General features: G+C 44.4%; 1 protein-coding gene across 2 annotated transcripts in view; it reads left to right on the plus strand.

The window, feature by feature from the left end:
• The window catches only part of thada (THADA armadillo repeat containing), a 135125-nt gene extending 114806 nt beyond the window's left edge, over window positions 1-20319 (plus strand). For both annotated transcript variants that reach the window (XM_083775633.1, XM_083775632.1), the window contains 3 exons: window positions 1086-1208; window positions 18602-18774; window positions 19397-20319. In XM_083775633.1, the coding sequence (XP_083631759.1) occupies window positions 1086-1208; window positions 18602-18774; window positions 19397-19711 (611 nt within the window). In that variant the 3' untranslated portion in view covers window positions 19712-20319. The remainder of the gene's footprint in view (window positions 1-1085; window positions 1209-18601; window positions 18775-19396) is intronic.
• Window positions 20320-22244: the final 1925 nt, after the last annotated feature.

Genomic DNA, 22244 nt, shown 5'->3' on the forward strand with positions numbered 1-22244 from the left:
GGAAGTTGAGAGTAACCTAGCTCTAAATGCAACACATTAGAGCTATGGACCAGAGCTATGGCCAGCCCTGCTCTGCCTCTGGGTGAGTCACAGTGACTGGTTCTGTGTCTCTGTGGCGTTATAGCCTCAGTATAAGATCACCACTGTCGCGGCAGAAACCTCTTATCTCCATCCTTTTGTGTTTTTCCGTACATGAACAGCCTAGAGATCATGCTACAGAGCATCAACACAAAACAAAAAGCATCAAAAAGAAAAGTAGCACATCTTGCAAGATCGAAACGTGGCACGAAGCGTGTCTCGTTTTGAACTTGTCGATCTGCTACCAGTTTTATGCTGCGCTTAACTAGCTTTGACCTCTAATACAAGGGCCAAAAGAAATAATGATCTTGGGAAAAATAAATCTTGGGCTATAGCGATTGCTTTGATCTGTATTCTTATTGAGACTTGAAACATATTTGAATATGGTCTATCAAAACTATAATAGATTTTTATCACACTGTGGGTCCGTACTCTGTACAATGTGTTCTGTTCTCTCTCTCTCTCTGCCAAATCTGGCTTCTGGGCTCTTCATTTGAGTAGATCAAAATGAGTTACTGCATATAAGCTGTGCCTGCGTGCGTGTTTGTGTGAGCATGTGTAAGTAGTAAGTAAGTACATTTTTATTTGTAAAGCACCTTTCAAGACAAAGTCACAAGGTGATAAGCAGAACACAGAACAAGCAATCAACAAGTTAAAACCAAACGGGAAAACATAGCACAATAAAGTAAAAAGACAATAAAGAATTTAACGAAGAATAAACAAGGCAAAAACTCAAAACATAGGCATGTAAAATAGTAAACTAGAGGTAGAATCACAAAAACATAGGTATGTAAAAATAAGTCAGGTAAGAACTACATGGGAAAAATAAATAATACGGAATAAATGTGTCTTTAGCTTTCTCTTAAAGGAGTCTACTGACTGTGTGTGTGTGTGTGTGTGTGTGTGTGTGTGTGTGTGTGTGTGTGTGTGTGTGTGTGTGTGTGTGTGTGTGTGTGTGTGCGTGCGTGCGTGCGCGCGCGCGCGCGCGCGCGTGTGTCCTTCCCCAGGTCTGTCTGCCACACTGCCCCTGTGGAAGAGTGTGTTCACGCTCCTCCAGGACGAGGACCAGGAGGTCCGGGACCGAGCCTCCGACTTCATCTTTGAAGTCCCGACGCCTCCGCTCAGCTCAGGTATTACTACTGTACCGTCTACTGTATTCAGGTCACTGCATTCGGCCTACTGACCCCCGTTTGATTTTGTTACCTCTGGGATCGGAGTATAGAGCGTCGCAGTCCCTCCCCCTTTCAGAACAACGAGTGGCCCAGGAAATGAATCGCAATGCATTTTGACCATAGGCATTTCTTAAAATATTAATGTAAATACCTTTTAAGCGTTGTACGAAGCCAACTCTTGTCGTGACAAATCATGACAACACACACAATATTTTGGACCAAACAAAGAATTAGAAAGTAGAAAAAAAACGGCAGGTTACAACACTTTGTTTGTTGTTTTTCTTCTTTGTAATTATTTGTTTGGTCCAAAATATTGTGTGTGTTGTCATGATTTGTCACGACAAGAGTTGGCTTCATACGATACGATAAAAGGTCTTTAAATAAATAATTTAAGGAATGCCTATGGTCAAAATGCATTGCGATTCATTTCCTGGGACACTCGTTGTTCTGAAAGGGGGAGGGACTGCGACGCTCTATAACACTGTAACGTCGCGGAACATAAGGGAATACGTGTACAAAATGGAAACCAAATGGATCTGTCCCATTTGGTTCCATTTGTTCACCCAGTGTGGACCTGTGTAAGGGTCCATTTGGTCCCTAACTATCAATCATTTTGCTGGGGGACACCCTGGAACCCCCACGCTAGAAAGCAGTGCAGTACACTAGCAGAGCTGCCAACCTGCACACATTTTGTGTACCAACCACGCAATTATAGGCGTATAGACACCTAGAATTGCGTGGTTGGTACACAAAATGTGTGCAGGTTGGCAGCTCTGCACTATACACACAGCGCCGTGCAACAAGTCATAAATCTGGCAAAAGAGTTAGGCCTGACGTTGAAATAAAAAAAAAACGTTCTGAAAGAATATATATTCAAAGATTTGTGCCGCATTTTTACGATTTTTCAAAAATAGCAGACCTACAAGCTCGCTATGAGCTTGTAGATCTGCTATTTTTCAATAGCTAAATTATAACATAATGCTTAGTTGAAACACCAAAAGGGGTTCCCGCCCAGAATGGGTTAAAACCTTGAAAGATTTGGATTCATTGTGATACCAATAAGTACAATTTAGCCATTTGCAGACACTCTTTTTTTTTTTTTTTAAGATATTTTTTTGCGGCTTACGCCTTTTTATTGATTTTTTTGAAGGGACAGACAGTAGGCTGACAGGAAACGGGAGAGAGATGGGGGGATGACATGCAGTAAAGGCCGTGTCGGGTCCGGGAGTCGAACCCGCGGCACACTGCGACTGGATTACCAGTCCGGTGCCCAGACCTTTACGCTACGGCCTGGGCTATTTGCAGACACTCTTAACCTTTTATAGCATCAGTCTTAAAAACATACTATTACTAAAATAGTAATCTGTACATTGATACTATAGGGATACTAGGTAAACAACGGACCTATAGCACCTGTCCCAAATATCACAATTTTAACAATAACAACTTAAAGTATTCTAGGTTTGTTTGATTGATCCAAGCGAGAACATAATCAGTTCGATTAGTCATTACAAGTAAACATGCTCTGAAAAGGCACTCTCTGCCCACACATCTGACCACCTCCGGCCGCCGCGTTAAGTGGTCAGATGGGTGGGCCGCAAACTAGGCCCCGGTCCAGGAAAGGTTGAGGACGACTGGCGTACACACACACGTCTGAACAATTAGCTTGGCTGGTTGAATAGATACGTGGTCTGTGGGGTCTGATTACTACAGTGGATGAAACACACACACACACACACACACACACTGTAATTATGCAGGGATACTCGCACGCCGTCGCTGGCATCAAAACCATTTAACCCATTCTGACCTGAGATCAGATTCATACGAGGTTTCCGCCGGACACACACTGGTCTGATGAACCCATTCTGACCTGAGATCAGATTCTAAAAATGTCAGTCGCTCTTAGATTTTTCAAAAATAGCAGACCTACAAGCTCGTATCGCGCCACTCGGTGGCGCGATATGAGCTTGTAGATCTGCTATTTTTAAATAGCTAAAGCATAACATGATGCTGACACCAAAATGGGCGCCCGGTCAGAATGGGTTAAACACAAACAAATGTGTCTGCTCAGCACACCACACACCACACACACACATACATGTACAGTACACAAGTATGCATTGAAGATATTCACGATACATCAGACCCCCACAAATACGTCTGCTCAGCACTAAACGCGCACAACACCCCGACACAAACACATGTTGAATAACAGTGTGATGATGATGACACATACAGTAAGTACACACACACACACACACACACACACACACACACACATGTTGGAGTTCTGGAAGGGGTGTTGACATTGTTTCTCGCCAGGGTTTGGGGACAATTCCTGGAATGAAGGCTGCTAATTTTAGTGTGGCAGGGGGGGGACCCAGGGTTTGTGTGTGCGTGTGCGTGCGTGCGTGCGCGCTTGTGGTAATGTGTCATTGTACCGAACATGTTTGATGTTTGTTTTTCCTCCGTATAACGTAACGCCTGGTCTCAGAAAAAGGATACGCTCATAAACACACGCACACACACAGGCCCCCACCCACCTACGGTAATCTGATCTCCAAAACACTCGTAATTCTGTCTTTTTTCATTCTCTCTCCGTTGTGGTTTTGTTTTGAGGAGCGGAGTGGATATTTATCAGCTCTCAAGTATCCCTCAGAACAAGTGTGACTTCCTCCGTCTGTTGGCATCTACTTCCTGTGTTTACCTCGCTGCCTCCCAGGAGCCCCAGAACCCTTATTGTGTCTGGACTGACTACGCTGATAGCATCTCCTTAAGCATAACCTTACGTTGCCTACAGCAGTTTCCCAAACAGTGGGCCGAGACCCATTTGTGGGTCACAGACCAAAGTTTACGGGTATTTTCTTTTCTTACATTTAACCCATTTAGGCACCTTTTAGGGCACTGCAGATTATTCTTTAATATTCTTTTAGCAAATTCCGTCTCAAAATGAAAAGCATTTAACTACTTTTAACATATGGCGTCCCTATTTTTGAAACATTTCAAATGTAACAATTTTCAAAACTAGAAACAGCTGATGTGCGTCACGCTGCGACAGCATGTGAGCTTTAAATAGATGGGCTATTCTCACTATCCCTCGTACAATGACATATATAAGGCTTAAAGTGGTTAAGATCCAGGACACATTTCCAGTAATGGTCTTTGTGAATAATACATAATTAAAAAAGAAAAGACCTGAGAAGCTGGGTGGCTCATATATATCTTTTTTTAACCCATTTTGGCCTGACATCGAAATTATTTCAGTTTTCTGAAATACCTATGTTTCTTAGTGGTGTTCAATATTTCATGTCAAAGGAATTTTTTTGTTGTTCCAGGGACCCCCCAGAAGCAAAGATTTTAGTTAAAAACGTTCGTTTAAAAAAATATATATTCCAAAATGTGCGCCACATTTTTACGATTTTTCTAAAATAGCAGACCTATACAAACTTGTGGCGCGCTATGAGCTTGTAGATCTGCTATTTTCCAATATCTAAATTATAACATAATGTTTAAAACCCCAAAGGTTGTAAGGTTATTATCCCGACTGCAGCTCTGCTATCTCTGATGAGTGTTTATGTGCACAAGAGCAAGGCCTGCTCGTATCGCTGGATAAGAGCTGTCAGCCCTCTGATCAGATAGGAGCCCAGCAGCATGAGTAACACTGCAAAGATTTAGTCTACAGCAGGAAGAGAATACAATAGACATAATTACTGTGTGTGTGTGTGTGTGTGTGTGTGTGTGTGTGTGTGTGTGTGTGTGTGTGTGTGTGTGTGTGTGTGTGTGTGTGTGTGTGTGTGTGTGTGTGTGTGTGTGTGTGTGTGTGTGTGTGTGTGTGTGTGTGTGCGCGCGAATGGGGGATCCCCTTTTGTCCATATTTACCACACCGCTTGGAGATTACAGTGTGCGTGTGTGGGGGGGAAGCAGACAGTCTAGTACTTACGGTAAGGTGGCCAGCGTTTCCTGCTGGACACATGTCTGCATTGGAGCGTGTGTGTGTGTTGCGTACAGGCGTGTCTCTCTCCGTCGACGTGTGCGGGGGTTTCACTTCAAAGCCCACATATTCATATAAGTGCTGATATTATGACGGGAATGTTTTAGTTTTTTTCTCCCCCTCTCTCCACGCCAAGGACTTGGCACTTCGTCTCCAGTAAAGTGCTGCTTAAAGCCTCTTTAAAATGATCACTTCCATCTCTGCTGACCTGACCTGAAAGTGAGAAGTGTGTGTGTGTGTGTGTGTGTGTGTGTGTGTGTGTGTGTGTGTGTGTGTGTGTGTGTGTGTGTGTGTGTGTGTGTGTGTGTGTGTGTGTGTGTGTGTGTGTGTGTGTGTGTGTGTGTGTGTGTGTGTGTGTGTGTGTGTGTGCCATCTGTGAGAGGTTATGCAGGACTGTGTGGTTGGGTCCGTGAAGCGGAGGCGTGTGTGTATTGTTTGAATGCAAATGTTTCTTTTTATACGTCGTCACAGTCGGGTGTAAACCTTTTATGTCCAAACTGTTACTCTTCAGGAAATGGAAAACAATGGATCATTTTTCAATGGATCCAGTGTAGTTGTTATTCAGTGACAAGCTCTTGTTAATACTTTTCATCGGTTCAATATTCATAAAACCCACAGACTGACTTAACCACTTCTACTTTCAACGTATTTGTAAAATAGGGAAAACTACCGCGACCTACAAGCTCACAATGCGTCGCATTGCTTAGGGCGGTAAACATGGTTTCCGCACAGCTACGATAGGTGTTTGTGTGTCTAGCCTCTCTCACACAGCCTGTTCAGCGTTAATCCGCCTTGTTGTTCCCTATAAAAGATATTGACACGTTGCATCTATGGTTTTTGCGCTCTTTTTTTAACTCGACACCGAATGTATTAGCCAAGAATAAGTGTGTGTGTGCGTGTGCATGTGTGTGTGTGTGTGTGTTGAGCAAGAAAGGGAGTGAAATTACATTATCTGAGTGAGTTTTGTACATCAATGATCTTTTGACAGCAACCTTTGTGTGTTTTATATAACTTAAGCCTGTGGAGAAAAGCCTTAATGTCGCTCTGCGAAGGGAAATGTTTCTGCTACATCTTTAAGGCAATCTGTGTGGGGTATTTTGAGAAATAATTGTGTGAAGGCTAAGTTGTAAATGTGTAGACATGAAGCTGTCGTCTTCTAATCTTGAGTTCCCATAAGTTTTATTTTTCACCACTAGGGGGGCGAGAAAGTCGTCTTCTAACAGCATAGCACTATTATACGCTGACACTGTTGTGTCACTGTTACACGTCAAGGAACTGCTTCCACGCCACTGGCCTGCCATGTGAAAGCACACACACGGCTTCAATGATGAACCTACTTTCTTTCTTTTCCCTTTTTCTCAGAATTGTTTAGCCGCCATGCCAATGAACCCCTCCCCACACATTTCTGTGTTTTTGATTGATTGATTGAAATATTTATTAACAGTTTGTAGAATTTACAGTACATTTTAAGCACAAACTCAATACAAAGACTGTTAACTGTGAGTGGACGACCCAATTAAGCATTACACTTGTTTACAACAGGGTCCACATTGTTCAATTCATCAAAACATTTAGAGACATACAAATAGACACTTCTATGTAGCTAAAGAACAGAACAGGAATTCATCATATAGGAAGCAAAAAGGGAAAAGATACATATACAGTGAGGGGAAATGGGGTGGGGGGGGGGGATTCAGATTTTACAGAGGCCAGTTTCGAATTGCAGCCATCCGTAGGTGTCATTGTTGCCAGTGCCGCCATTATTGTACCCTATACTATCCCATTTTGGACTGAGGTCGATTAAAAAAATCTTCTAAATCCTAATTCTTTTGATAAAAACCCATGTTTCTATGTGTCAGTGGTGCTCAACCTTTTTCATGTGAAGGACCCCCAGAATTATCTCTATTGGGCCACGGACCCCCATCTCAAAATATGTAGTTCCAGGGACCCCCCCCCCCCCCCCCCCCCCATAAGCCAATATTTTAGTTAAAAATGTTCGCTCTGAAATATATATTCAAAGATTTGCGCCACACTTTCACGACTTTTCAAAAATAGCAGACCTACAAGCTTGTAGCGTGCCACTCGGTGGCTAGCTCACCTGCTAGCGAGGAGCCCCCACCGGGAGGACGTCGTAGCGCCCCTCCGTCCCACTCCTCCCATTCAACACCCCCCCCCCTACGGACAAGCACCGCCCCCAGTCCATAGATGTATATCACCCGGCCAAGCCGGCTGTACCACGGTGGACAGGTATACTTTGCCCCTGTGCCACCTGTGTGCGCTGTGTCTGATCTTCTGTAGGCCACTATTAGCAGGACCTCTGTATAAAAGTGGCTTCTGTGTGACCTTTTGTGTATAGGGAGTCTGCGTTGGCAATGTAAACGTATGTTTTTTCATGCCAATAAAGCCCTTTGAATTTAATTGAATTGAAATTGAGTTGTATAGGCCTATAGGGAAGCGTTGGAAGCCAGCTCGGTTGGCTCTCGACCGTCGGGGGGGGAAAAGCAGCAGCAGCAACAACAACAACAGTCTTGTTGAAAAAGATATCAAGCCCATAGGGCTATTTTTAGCACCATAGTATAGCCGTATGTCGGTGTCAGATCTCACGTGCATTCAGCAACTTTTTTTTCACGCCTTACTTCCAAACCGACTGATCTCCCCAACTTCATTCGACTGCCTAGTCTGAAGTAACCTGTAGTATAGTCTGTTTGGTGGAGAGCTACCTTAACCCATTTTGGTGTTTGGTCTTTTGGTGTTAGCATTATGCTATGCTTTAGCTATTGAAAAATAGCAGATCTACAAGCTCATAGGAGCTTGTAGGTCTGCTATTTTTGAAGAATCGTGAAAGGTGACATGAAAATGTTTGAGAACGACTGACATAGAAAAACATAGCTTTTTCAAGAAAACAGTCAAGGATTTAGAAGACATTTGCAGAATCATTCCCAGGTCAGAATGGGTTAAGTGTTTGAGTGTATTATGACTGTTATGTGTACATCTGCGTGTGTGTGTGTGTGTGTGTGTGTGTGTGTGTGTGTCTGTGTCTGTGTCTGTGTGTGTGTGTGTGTCTGTGTGTCTGTCTGTCTGGGCCTCAAGGCCAGTCAGTCATTGTGTCTTTCTGTGAGCAGGGGGGGGGGGGAGGCTTTATGACGTGCCACTGCAGAGTCAAGTGGCGGAGGTGTTAGGCTCCTGTGATTGAGCGACAGCTCGGTGCCTTTGATATGGAGGACGGAGGCAGTGATGTGAGAAGAGGGACGGGATCAGGAACAGCAGGGGAAAGAAAGCAGGAAAGGGGTAATAACTGGGAACCTTTGTGGAACTGTTGTTGTGCAATCCCCTCTCTCTTTAGAAAGCCAAAAAGTGAGAGTTCCAAAAAAACAATTGATTGTGGATTGTGAGGAGCTTCTTCGCGCGAATAATGTACTTGCTCTTCTTGAGGTTAGCCTATATCTTGAGGTTATGTGACTAATATACGCTTGATATACCTTGCAATTATGCAATGTGGCATTTATAATATAGTATTTATCATCACTGCCGCACAACATATTTCCATGATATGGAAAATACAACCTGTGTTCAAATGGAGTCAGTGTAGTTATCATCTTGTCACAAGCTCTTCTGAATGATTTTAATTTGTTAAATAATTAGGAGCTGATGATTTAAAACGGATAACCTCTCAATATGTTTTAACATTTGTGACGATGGCACATCTACAATCTCTGCTTCTGAGCTTGTAGATGGTCTGTTTTCTCTATTTCTGCTCACTGTTGTTGTAAAATGAAGCTGGACATACATTTTAAAAGCTAAAAGTTGAAATATGGAGATACAGGGTTTGCTACAATATTTTAAGAGATTGTCCCTTGAAGCCTCCTATATGTCCTAACCACAACACAACTCTCAAAAGCGGTTGTGCATGCGTGGTTATTTTGTGTGTGTGCGTGCACGTGTGTGTGTGTGTGTGTGTGCACATGTGCGTGTGTATGCGCGTGTGTGTGTGTGTGCGTGCAGCCGTGTGTTATCACATTAGGGTGGCTCAAGCTGTTCTTCCCAGAGCTGTGAACCACAGTGGAGCCATTGTCCCGGTCGGGAAGATCAAATCTAATTTAACCCCCCCAGCCCCCTCCCAACTTTACCATCAAATAGCTCCACACTAATTGGGTGGGTCTGAAATAAAACTCCATTCCCCCTCACTGGACCTCCACTACAGTAACGCTCATAGGAAAGAGAGAGACTTCATACAGAATAGTCACAGACCAGCTAATGCAGTGACTCCCAAACGTCTCAGCTCAAGACCTAAATAAAATATACATTTGGTGTCTCTCCCCGGCCGTGATCCAAATACAAGTTAAAATAGCGAGAAAAACTAGGCCGTCTACAAGTTCACAACGAAACGCGCGTTGTAATCTTGTAGATTGACTATTTTAAATGTTATTGAGAATTTACGGGCATTTTCAGAATCTTTTAAATGTATTTACATTTCTTAGGAAACAATTACTCACTAACAACCCATAAAAATGGACCCACGACCCATTGTGAACCACTGAGATTTATGTGTTTATCATGGCTAATATCATGACAGGCTTCCTATACAAAACAGTTAGCCCCAGATGAGAAATGTTTTGGATGAATGTATGCACTCATTCTCTCTCTCTCTCTCTCTCTCTCACCTGGTTCTTTATGCTTTTATGTAAATTCACAGGAACCACCAGGAGCTGTCACACATGGCATGATTAGCACAGGGTTTTTGTTCATATAGGACAATAGGCTGGCACTGTGACTGCACAGATGGAGACATTGCCCATAATGCTGACATGCCCCATTCTCATTGGACCATCAACCATCCTAAAATAACCTACATTATCTCATTCATGCCGACAGTTGGCTGCAGAGACTATGCCATTCATCCAACCGTTCCCCCCCAGAGTTAATTCATTTACAGTGGATGATCCAAATGAATGGAGGTGAACGGGTGCACGTAGAACAGTAACTCATTAGATGGGTTAAATAGACTGTGTCCGCTTTCAGCTTGGAGATCCCACAGCCATTAAGCCGGGGTTTGTGTTTATCGTTTGTCGCCCACACACACACACACACACACACACAGCGCGCTGTCAGCGCCGCAATCAGCTGTTTGTTTAAAGATGTGATGCGGTTTAAGGAGACGTGTTGCTTACAAACTTATAGACAAGCTGGTGACACTGCTAGAGAAGAAGTCTTCAACGATTACGAGCTCTGTGTTAAAATGTGAACTGGTGTTCATTTGCTTTCCAGTGCAGTCTCAGCAGTTAGCAGACATGCTTCTGTTTGTTCAAATGGGCCCAACTGGGTTCTCCAAGCAGGTTAACCACTAAACCATATATACTTAGTTGACCGGGATCCATTCTACAGGCTAGTCACAACGTGTCATGTTGTGAGCCTGCTATTGTCTGATTTTTTTTGCCCCAGAGCAGGGATGCTGGGACACATTATTTTGGGTCCCTATATTTAGGTTGTCCTACATTTAGTTTTGAATTATTATTTCAAAACATTCCCCCAAAAAAATGTCCAGGAATTTCATGAAGAAATAAGAGAAAGATCTTAAGAAATTCCATAAATTATAAATCAAATGTTTAAGATGGAGATGTTTTAAGAAGTAGTGAGAATAGCTGATCTACAATCTCACAATGCAGTGTGGAAGCGCAGCGGGTTACACGTATCCATGGGCAAAATGTCTAATTTCTCTTTTGGATCACTGCAGGCTAAAGCGTTCCGGAACCACTGCGCTAGGGTACACGTTGTTAAACACAATTGTGGCCTTGGACGTGTATACACGTCTTTAGGGATTTATTTTGGCCTCTCCTTCTGCACAATACTCCTTGCTGTTTTGCACATGCGCGCTGCAGTTCACTTCCTTGTTTACGGCTCAGAAAGAATGTCTCGTATCTCCTAATCTAGGGAACTCTCCATGGTTTTGACCAGATGGGCAATGTTCCGTCTTCATTTCTGACTTCAGCATGCCTCTCGTTTGGAATAGTAACGTTTCTATAGAGAGACTTTAGCGTGACCAGCGCGAGGTAAGAATGGAAGATTATGCCTCCTGGTTTTGGGGGGGGGGGGGGGGGGGGAACGGAAGGGGGGGGGGGGGCTTTTCAGAGTAAAATCTGACATATCTGTTGACACTCTAGCGCCTATATTTTGAAAGATGCTGGCAGCATCCGTTGTGTTAAAACACACATGAAGACATCATATTTCTGACAGCTTTACATGTTAGTTTTAACAAACACCCTATCTGTATTTAGCCTTGACTTCCATGATACAAACATGATACAAACTTATACAGTCACACATGTATAACACTCTAGTGTTATGACCGGTCTCCATAAAACCCTCTTTCGGCGCCCCGCGGAGCGGCCCTGTTGACTTGTATTGAACCCATTGAGTCGCCTCACTTCGGGGGGCTCAAAGGCATCCGCTGTGATAAAGACTTCAGAATATTTTCATGGTAATGTAGACGGGACTTCAAGGATACTAGCTTCCTTCATTGCATAGCAGTGTATGTAGACAAGACTTCAGGATGCTATAGCTTCCTTCGTGGCTTAAAAGCATTTATTTTCATGCTAATGTTTAGTGTCTGCATGCGGTGGGTTTTAGTGTACCACTGTTAGTGGTTCTCAAAAGAGTTCTCTCAGAGTTCCTTGAGAGGGGTCAAAATGGTCTGTAACTCTGAGAGTGTATTAGACGGAGCCAAATGGACCCGTATAAGTGTCCCATTTGGTTCCGTTCTGTACACGCTCGGAGATCTGGGAGTCCTTGAAATGAAAATGTTTGAGGGAGGCTCGCCTGCCGGCATGGGAGGCCCAGCTCGGTCTTCCATGCTCCCTGGTTCCCGCCACCCACTGGAGGAAGTCAGGGTTGTAAAGTTTGTGTTTTTATTTCACACCTCACTCACACACACACACACACACACACACACACACACACACACACACACACACACACACACACACACACACACACACACACAAACCTATCTCACACCTCAATGCTTCCTGGCCTCTCGGCTCCAACTGTACTGTCTGCACTCTACTGTTTTTGAGTATTTGACTTTGTACACTCTGTGTGTGTGTGTGTGTGTGTGTGTGTGTGTGTGTGTGTGTGTGCGCGTGTGTGTGTGTGCGTGTGTCTGGTGATTGTATAAGCACCCCCCATTATACGATCACGCGTGAAATCCCATACTGTTGTACCCGGACGTATAGGTCGGTCCTTGTGGTCTTGGGCGCTTTTGGAAACACAGGGCCGTCTTTGTCCGGCCCCCGTGTTGAATAGAGGGTTAACTGTGGAACAGCTAGTCTCGCTACGAGGGCAGGTGTAGCGCTAGGAGCCCGTACGGTGGTCCGTCCGCAGGTTAGAACCCCCCCACACACACACACCCACACAACACACACACACCCATGCAGTCCCTCAGATGTGGGTGGCTGAGCAGAGGAATGGGGTGCAGGGAGAGGGGGGGGATGCTGACGGAAACTCCCACTGAACGGGATGACACCAGAGGGAGCTGTGCTGTGATTTTCTCTCATTTCACTGCGTGTACACACACACACACACACACACACACACACACACACACACACACACGCACACACACTCCTCCGAACCCCCTCCTCTGAATGGGTTATCTGACACCCCCCAGCTGCACAGGCTCAGGCCAGGCTTTGCTGAACACCAAAGCTCCTCTGCTCCTCTGTTTCCATCGCCCTTCCTCTCTCTCTCTCCCTCTCTCTCTCCTATTTTTAAAACAAATTTCTTTCTTAATTAGTTCCAGGGTAAGTCCTCGCCGCAGATCGATGTCGGGAATTAGCCCCGCCGTGCGCCTTTCCCGCCGGAATGTAGCATCCACGTCGCTGCTCTGTGTGTGTTGTATGTCACACGCAGTGGTTCTTAGAGAGGGGGCCCAGGGACCGTCACTCACGGTACACACATGGAGCACAAATCATTTCCATTTGTACACTATAATGTGTACAAATGTGACCTGAGATCAGATTCTAAAAATGACTTCTAAATCCTGACAGTTAAAAAAAAAATAGCAGACCTACAAGCTCGTAGCGCGCCACTCGGTGGCGCGCTACGAGCTTGTAGATCGTTTGCTGAAGGCACGCTGCGTCGCTGCCCAAGTGACTCCTCCATGTCTCTCGCTGTCACTCAAGTGACTACTGGCCAATCACAGCGCGTCTTTTCCGGGACTTATGTTATACGCATTGAAGGCACATGCTTTGCAAGGAATCTCGGGAAAATTGTGCCTTCAATTCTGACATGCGCCCCAGAGCCATAAGAGGCGTTTTACGTTTATATGTCTATGGAAATGACTAACCAATCAGGAAGTAGACAGGCAAATGGACCAATGACAAAGCTTCTAGGAAAACCTTTGAATGCAGATTGCGGCCCCTAGATGTGTCACAGAGACTACATTTTTTGGGAGCGTTCTACTCATTGCTGGATATCTGACTACAAAAAAAGGTCCATGCTTATCGCAGCTTTAATTAACGAGGGTCCTTGAAATTTTTAAAGTTTGAGCACCATGCAGTTGGATGCTTCGCCTAGCTCCATCAGCACACCGTAAAATACTCTATACTCTTGCTCTGGCAATTATTGCTAGAGTGGTTCTTCAGTAACAGGGGACTCCCTCTGCCTCCGACTCTAATACACAGAATGTGTATTTTCAGGTCTGATAACCAATTTCATCAATACAGGACAAATGCAATTGGAAGCAATTAAACAAATGCATTGGAACTGTGGAACACCATAAAAGAGGTGTGTGGTTCTTTCTACTGGTATAAAATTTGTCAAAGTGTGTGGTTCTTTCTACTGGTATAAAATGTATCAAATGTTTTACTAAAGAGCTGGACAGATGGAGAGACCCCTGTTACTGAACGAACACTAGCGGAATGAATGATAACTTGGAATGTAGTACATCACTTATGCCCCCTTCAAATGGATACATTTTGCATGTATATTTATTTGTGTATATTGTGGAAATGATGACAGATCTACAATCACGGAGTGCAGTTAATCTACAAAGGTCTTTTCTTTTAACGAGAAAGCCACAAACTGCTTGACTAAGCGACCAACTGGGAGGTGTTTGCATGTAACAAAAACCATAAAGAAAAACACTTTTTACATTCCAAACAAAACAAAGCCTTTAGAAGTTGAGAGTAACGTGAATGTTATGCGGTGCGGTGCCCACATGTGGCAATGCCAAGGCTAACGCTTGTCCCCCAACACTCCTGCCCAGCCCAATTCCATTGTGCCCAGAGTGCCAGAGTGAATGTCAACTACTCAGCACACCCACGTCCTGCCCAAACCCATTCATCCGCCAACTGGAAGCCATTGGATGCTGATACTGTCGTCTTAACAGAGATAGGATTGTTTGATGCACACACTGATATTAAACATGAACAATAGCCACTTAGAACAACACCCCAACACACATGCGCACGCACACACACACACACACACACAGACCAATACAAAACCCATAAACAGTATGAAAGACTATCCCCTTGAGAAACTGCTGTTGTACACGCTGAAAGCAATTTCCTTCTTTTTTTTTCTTCCCTTTTTTCTTTCTTTTTTAACAAAACTAAATTGAATACAGCTAAAGTTTCCTATTGTGTCAGTGTTCTGGCTAAGGTAGTGTTCTTAGTGCTGGTCCTGTGCCAGTGGGTTAAGGCTTCAGGCCTGTATATGCCTGCGTGGGACGGACGGACGGACGGCCCACCCGTCGGACGTCTGGTCTGGCATCGGGACGAGGGAACCTGTCCCAGAGAACAGAGGGAGGCTCTCGGTAAAGAAAGGAATTTGTCACTCAATCTCCCGCGCTCTTAAATCTCCTCTAATGCAGTACAATCAACGGCTCCTGTCTGCCTCCCTCGCTCACACCAAAGGCTCGGATTCTGCACCTCCCGCAACAAGGAAAAACTATCTGTGTGTGTGTGTGTGAGAGAGAGAGTGCGAGTGATATGGGTATGAGTGATAAGGGTCTGTGGACTGTGTGTGTTCGTACGTGTGCGTGCCTGTAGGGTTCCGTATGCCCCCCTCCCTCCTTTCTGCCCATATAGTGGCACTAGTGTCTCGGCTGTTGGCCCTCAAAGCCTTTTGAAGTCTCTGGTTGTTATCTTGGTGTCAGCTGTGGTGAGGGTGGTCAAGGCGGGACAAGTCTCTCTCTCTCTCTCTCTCTCTCACACACACATACACACACACACACACACACACACAGTGAGTTGGCGTTGCAGATAGTTGCTGCATGGACAACTGGAGTTGTTAAATAAGTCATACCGTCTTGTTTTCCCTCCGTTTGCACTTCCTCCACTCTCAACAGTTAGAGGCCAGCCAAGCGTCCAACCTTGTGTGTGTGTGTGTGTGTGTGTGTGTGTGTGTGTGTGTGTGTGTGTGTGTGTGTGTGTGTGTGTGTGTGTGTGTGTGTGTGTGTGTGTGTGTGTGTGTGTGTGTGTGAGTGTGAGAGAGAGATACTGACTTACTGTATGCACTCATACATTGAATCATATTAATATGTTATCCCTGCTTATATTTAGTTCTGGCTGTTCTGTGGTTGGATGTTATTCCAATGCTATTAATATCCTGTTTGTCTCGTTGAAAAACTGCATGACTGCACGATTTCACACAGAAAGTAATCTCTCTCTCTCTCTCTTACGAAACAATATTACTGAAATGTGATTATTTATATCTCTGTTTGTTCTGTTATCACATGGTTTAAAAAATAAGATAAGATGAGATAAGCCTCTGGGGGTGGTAATTTAAAAATCAAGGACCAAAGCCGTAAATAAGACCAAATTCAATTTGGCACAGACTGCCTATCAACAGTGAATATCGTTGCTTTTGGGCAATTTATTTGTATTCGTTACATTTCTGTCCCCATAAATGAATGCCTTACTTGGTTATACAACAGTTGCTCGCAAATAAGTAGTGAAAAAAAGTTTTTAAAATAGTAAAAAGTACAGACTATAGAACATGTCAACAGACAGATGAATATATACTATCTACGGTATTAAGAAGTTAATATAAGTACAGTCTCTCCTTAGTTCTCCTTAACAGGCATCTATCAGTCCAGGAAGAGAGGGCCAAAGGTCATGCAGGACTCTGTAGTCAAAGGTCTATCACAGATCTTAACCAATTAAACCTAAATGCTTCGTCAAATTGACCCGAGTCGGTTCTGTACTTGATACTGATTATTTTCCCTCTACACCAAACACAGCAGATCTACAAGCTCACAGTTCTTTGCAACGCGACGTGTTGCCCTAACAGCATAAGGACTGCTAGGGTTTCAAGTGATTAAAGTTCTTATATGCTTGGGGGGGGGGGGGGTCAAGCTTGGTTGTGGAGCCTGATGGCTGTTGGCCATGGGACCAGGGCTAGCCAAGGTGCTTTGTGGTGTGTGTGTGTGTGTGTGTGTGTGTGTGTGTGTGTGTGTGTGTGTGTGTGTGTGTGTGTGTGTGTGTGTGTGTGTGTGTGTGTGTGTGTGTGTGTGTGTGTGTGTGTGTGTGTGTGTGTGTGTGTGTGTGTGTGTGTGTGTGTGTGTGTGCTTGCAGCAGAATAATTTTGCCTTCACACACACCCTGATGGTGGTTGGTTTATGAGTTATAGTCTTGTTTCCCAGAAGGCCTTCCAGAGCAGAGCGCATGCACGTGTACACACACACTCTGGAACATAAAGACAGCCATGCATCACTCAAATATCTTCACATTGATCCAGGCACAGACAGCAGATTGGGTGCAGATTTCTTTACCCCAGCAAGTCTGACTTTGCACACGCACTGTCAGCGCCTGGTGCCGTATGACTTTCTGGCTTAGCAGAGGAAGGACTCGGAGCCAAAATCACACATTCCTCAGTGCTGTATCACAAGGGTTTATCATGCCTCTTCTGCCCCTTTTTCCCTTTTTGGGGGGGGGGGGGGGTCACTTTTTCACACATCCTCTGAATAGTATCTCCCATCTTTTCCGGTGGAAATACATACTGTCTGCATGTCTACGTATCCGTCTGTGTGTCTTGTTTATCCGTTTATCTCTGGTCTGTTTATCTCTCTCTGTACTGTGTGCATGACTTCAGACAATGCTTACTAATCAGTCTTTAACCAGATACCACCATCACGATGTGCCAAATTAAATCAAAGTTTATCAGTCGAATGCACAATAACAGTACAGTAGGTCAGTCGTGACAAAATGACGTGACAAAATGGCGCAATGTTTTTTCTACTCGGTCTGTGTCTCATAGGAGGGCCGTGGGCAGTTCAGAAACCGTCCTCCAGTGACATCATCGATGGGGAATACAAGCTAATATAAACTGCAGGCTTACTAGTCCTGAAAGGTTGCGCAAATGGAAGCCATCGTTCTCACGATAATGAAAATCTAAACATTTTTGTAAAAAAGATCTGCCTAATGATGATACTCTAAAACGCCCCCCCCCCCCCCCCCTCCTACACCACTCGTGTAGCCAATCACGTAGTAGCGACCTAGTCATGATTGGCTGCCTCCTAAGCCCTGCCCTGTCCCGCACCGCAGAACGCCATCAGCCAACAGCTGCTAATGTTATGTGATAATTTTGTCTCGCAAAAAGCATGAACATCCACTATTTAGTTCAGTGACCATGGAGCTAAAGTGAATGAATAGACTCCAACCTGCTTCCCGTCTCCTAAAAAGGTCGTCTTCCCACTTCACGCAGATACGGGAAGTAAACCGGAGATGGCGTGTCTATTTCTGTCTTGGGTCGAATGCTGATTTCACCCCTGTGCGACGTCCTGGTTCTTCAGAGTCGACAAAAAAAACAGAGAGAAAAATCTAGTGGTGTCATAGTAAGGCTTGGAAACGCAAGCCTAAAGACAGGAGGTGGCAGAACTAAAATACTGTATATGCTAAGCTATGATGACTGAAACTAAGACCAAATATTTTGACAATTTAGTCATCGAATAAAGTTTGTAATGCGAAATTCAATATGAGTGCCACAGATATCGTATCATGAGGTACCTCTCCCCTAATAGCTGTATACATATTAGAATGGACCCCCCCCCCCCCCCCACACACACACACACACACAGTTATATCTGTTTACCCTCATACTACGTATCTGATGAAGATGCCCATCGGGTTAAAATGTCATTTATGCAAAGCTCACTGGGAGAAAGATTGAATGTGTGGGTATTCTTTTCCTTTTGTTCCATGTTGACACTAACTAAATTTAACCTTGCTTCGGTTTATGGAATAAGGTTCTGTTTTGAGAATGTGAGTATGTCCCGTCCCCCCCACCCCCACCACCACCAATACACATACACACACTCTGCACGTGAGTCATTATCTGATCCGTTGTGTTTCCACAGATGCGGCCAGTGTGGCGGTGTGCCCTCCAGTCGCCCTGGACACCGGTGTGGACCTTCTGTGCCAACTGTTGTTGCTGTGGAGGCAGGTGCCAGCGGGCACCCTCGCCCTGTGTGAATGGCTGCTGGGAGAAGAAAGAGACAGCAAGACCAGCACGGACGAGCCTGCTTGCCTGGTGAGAGCACGTTCATTCATAGAGCCACTTTTCATGTAGATAACGTTTCGACCCTTGCAGGTCTTCGTCAGGTATGATATCATACCTGACGAAGTATGTATGTGCTATGCTCAAGGGACATTAATGTATTCGAGGGTTTAATATGCTGCATTACTATGGGGGCATATACAGTGTTTGCAAGACCCACGCGTCATTTGCTGATGTGGCAGTCAACTGACCAATTGGACGGGGTATTTAAGCTCACCTAGACTGCATGCTTCATCCTGCCTTCCTCTGCATATGGTTCCTGGTTGTTGTTATGCACTGTTTGCTCCCACCACCACCGCAGCAACACCGGTGGGCTCTGCTATTTCTGTTCCCCATGGGGGGTTGTTATTGTATATCTATCTCCCTGCTCTTTGTGTTTAATTGTGCCGAGCAGGGAGAAAATTGCAGCAGAGCCCAACGCCAAAAGATAATATATTATATGCACACTTGTATTCTGATTCTATAATAAATATTGGTTAAATCTATTTGTGAGTTATCTGATTGAAATACAAATTAAGAGAAGAAACAACAAAGGTATGGACAAAATTCCGTGTTACAGCATATTGACCGCTCGCCCTTTTTCTCATCCGACTAGGACGAAGAGGAGTTCCTTTTTGAGAAGGGGGAGTTGAACCTGTGGGCCGAACCAGTCCAGTGGGTCAAACTGTTGCACAGACACCTCGTCTCCCTGGTCGTCGACCACGCCAAGAGCCAGGGGTCCACAGCACCGGACCAGACCCAGCTCCACAGACTGTCAGCCCAGGCACAGGCCCAAGTCTTGGGCTCCCACCGGGCCCTGCAGGGCCTCTCGGCCCTGCCCCAGTTCTCCTGCACCATGGAGTATGCTCGCCTCACACTCGGGCACCAGAGAGCCAGTCTGGCACTGGATGTGTTGGACATGCTGAAGTAAATTAATTAACAGGGCTCTTGAGAGCACAGGAAGTATCGATCTAAAGTTTATTTTATTTTATTTTTTTATCCCAGGGAAACATGGCTGCAGGGCATGGATGTTCTTTGACAGCAAAGCCCCCTGCATCACAGTCGTATCATTCCACATATTGAAACGTGGCATCTGCTATGTCAATACCACCAAGTCTTCTACTGTTGAATACATAATAGCAATTCCACCGGTGTCCACGCTCCCTCGGTTATAAGGGTGCTGCCTCACAGCAGCCCACTATTCGGTGTGCTTAACTTTACAATAAAAGTGTTTGTCAATGAACTCTGCAAGGTCAGTCTCAGAACCGACAAAGGGCTAGGCTCTCATCGGTGCCTCCTACAGTAAGTCACAGACACGCTCCTTTAGATTTCAAGGATTATTTTTACTTTGATTTGATTATCGTGTCTCTTAATTGTAAGTTGCTTTTTATAGCTGTTTATCAGAATGTACTTGTGACTGCGTGTTCTCTGTATGTTGATTTTACCGCTTTTAAACAGAATGTACTTGTAACGGCATGTTCTCAGCCCTCTGTTTTTTTTTTTTTTTTTTTACGAAGTAAATACATGACACTAAGATGCTATTAACTTGACTGTGTCTGTGTGTGTGTGTGTGTGTGTTCACAAAATGTGAACGATATAAGATTGTGTATGTGCTACAGTAGCTTGCTTGGGTACATAATTGTCAGGCAGGGTTTTGAACCAGAGCCATAACATTCATTCAAACCCATCATAATTTGAAGAATAACACCATGAGGCTCCATTCTATCTCCCGGAGTGAAAAATATCCACAGTATTTACATTCAGTGTGAGGAATCATACACGCACGCTATATTAACTTTTATATTTGGGTGGCAGGGATCTGGGGTTTGGCCAGGACAACACAGCGCCTGTAGCCCGAAAGGCAAGAGTTTTCAACTTTATGGTCTAAGCATGCGGTTGTGAAAAGTGAGCCCCGTTTGTAGTTGCCTCACTGAAGTTGTATATCAGCGTATGTCTGTCCTCTACTGTATATTTATGCGAGGTGTTATTTTCGTGCAATATTTAATTTACTGCAGGAGTCTTCCCATTGGACAAGGTTTTACGCTTCCCTCTAGTTTCCCCGGTTACGTAATTACGAGGGCAGCACAATGGCCTAGTGTCCTGTGTGTGTGTAGTGTGAGTATACTGTACAAGTAAGCAGACATTAGTGTGTACTGAGTTTATGTATGTGTGTGCCCCTCTCAGACAGCTGTACCCTCTCTCTCTTTCTCTCTCTCTCTCTCTTCGTCTTGGTAGCAGTGTGTTCCTTGTTACAGTAAAAATGACGTAATGTTTTGGAACGCCCGAACATCCCCCAGTAAAAACACAGTCGTGTGATGGGAGCGCGGTTTCTGCGGACGGGGACATGTTCAAGGGATTTCTCAGGAGACGAGCCCTCGCCGTGTCTGTCCTTCACATTAAGCTATTTATCATCACAGCGCTGAAATAGGCTGAGGGCTGCCCCAAACACTAATTTTAGGGCTGGTGGTAGTAGATTCTAGGTCCTTATGTCACTTGTTTTTGACTGTTGCTATTTTGCAGCTATTTTACAACTATGTTAACAGTTCAGTACTTTAAGACAGTGGTTCTTTTAATTTCAAGGAAGGGTAAGGGTCCATTTGTAACCCAGAGTCCTTGGTCCTCACTTTGAGAACCACTACTTTAAGAGAATACTGAATCATGCAGTAGGATGTTTTTGTTTTTTTTCATACTTTCATGTTTTTTAATGATCATGCTGACAGCATCATTCTTATATGGAAAAGCCTTGATGGTAAGCAGTCACAGTAAACCAGCAATTTACGGTGATATGTGTTGCGAGGCATTCTGACACACTACTGACCAAAATATCTGCCTTGGGGAACCCTAATATGCAGTTATGTGCTTTGCTGCCAAATCTACAGTCTTTCCGCCATGGTTTGAAACTTGACATTAAGTTTTAGAGCAGTTTGACAGTTTTAGTCAAACTGCACATTGTCTGAACATTGTAGCCCTCCTGGAAGGCGGGACATGGGCAAGCCTGTGGCAATCACGTTGGAAGTGCTCTCATTTTGACCTTATTTTTATTTTTCCAGAATTTCCACATTATTAAAGGGTTGACTTTGGAAATTGGCCGGAATGAACCTTTAAGTCTTGTGCAGAGTCTGCTCAGCAGGTGGCGCTTCAGTCTGCCAAATAATTCCAGCGTTCGCTCTCAGGGGGGCAGTGTTGCTCCGCTATTTCAGTAGAAGGCACATTCCTTCAGTCTGCCTGTGTGTAAGATTTTTGCAGCGGGGGAAAAACAAGTTTCTGTGAACAGGTCTGAGGAGAGTGGCTGGAATTGATTTAAAGAAAGTAAACGCTTTGCGTTTCTGCTACGGTAGATTTAACACGCGTATTCTTTACATTGCATTATGCATAAATACCCTCTGATGTTGAATATGATTGCTCAGCTATCCGACGTTGAGTTTTAATGTACAGATTTAATAAGTAGGTCAAATGTGAACACT

Source organism: Protomyctophum parallelum (genome assembly GCF_964188405.1).
Source record: "Protomyctophum parallelum genome assembly, chromosome: 10".
Lineage (NCBI taxonomy): Eukaryota > Metazoa > Chordata > Actinopteri > Myctophiformes > Myctophidae > Protomyctophum > Protomyctophum parallelum.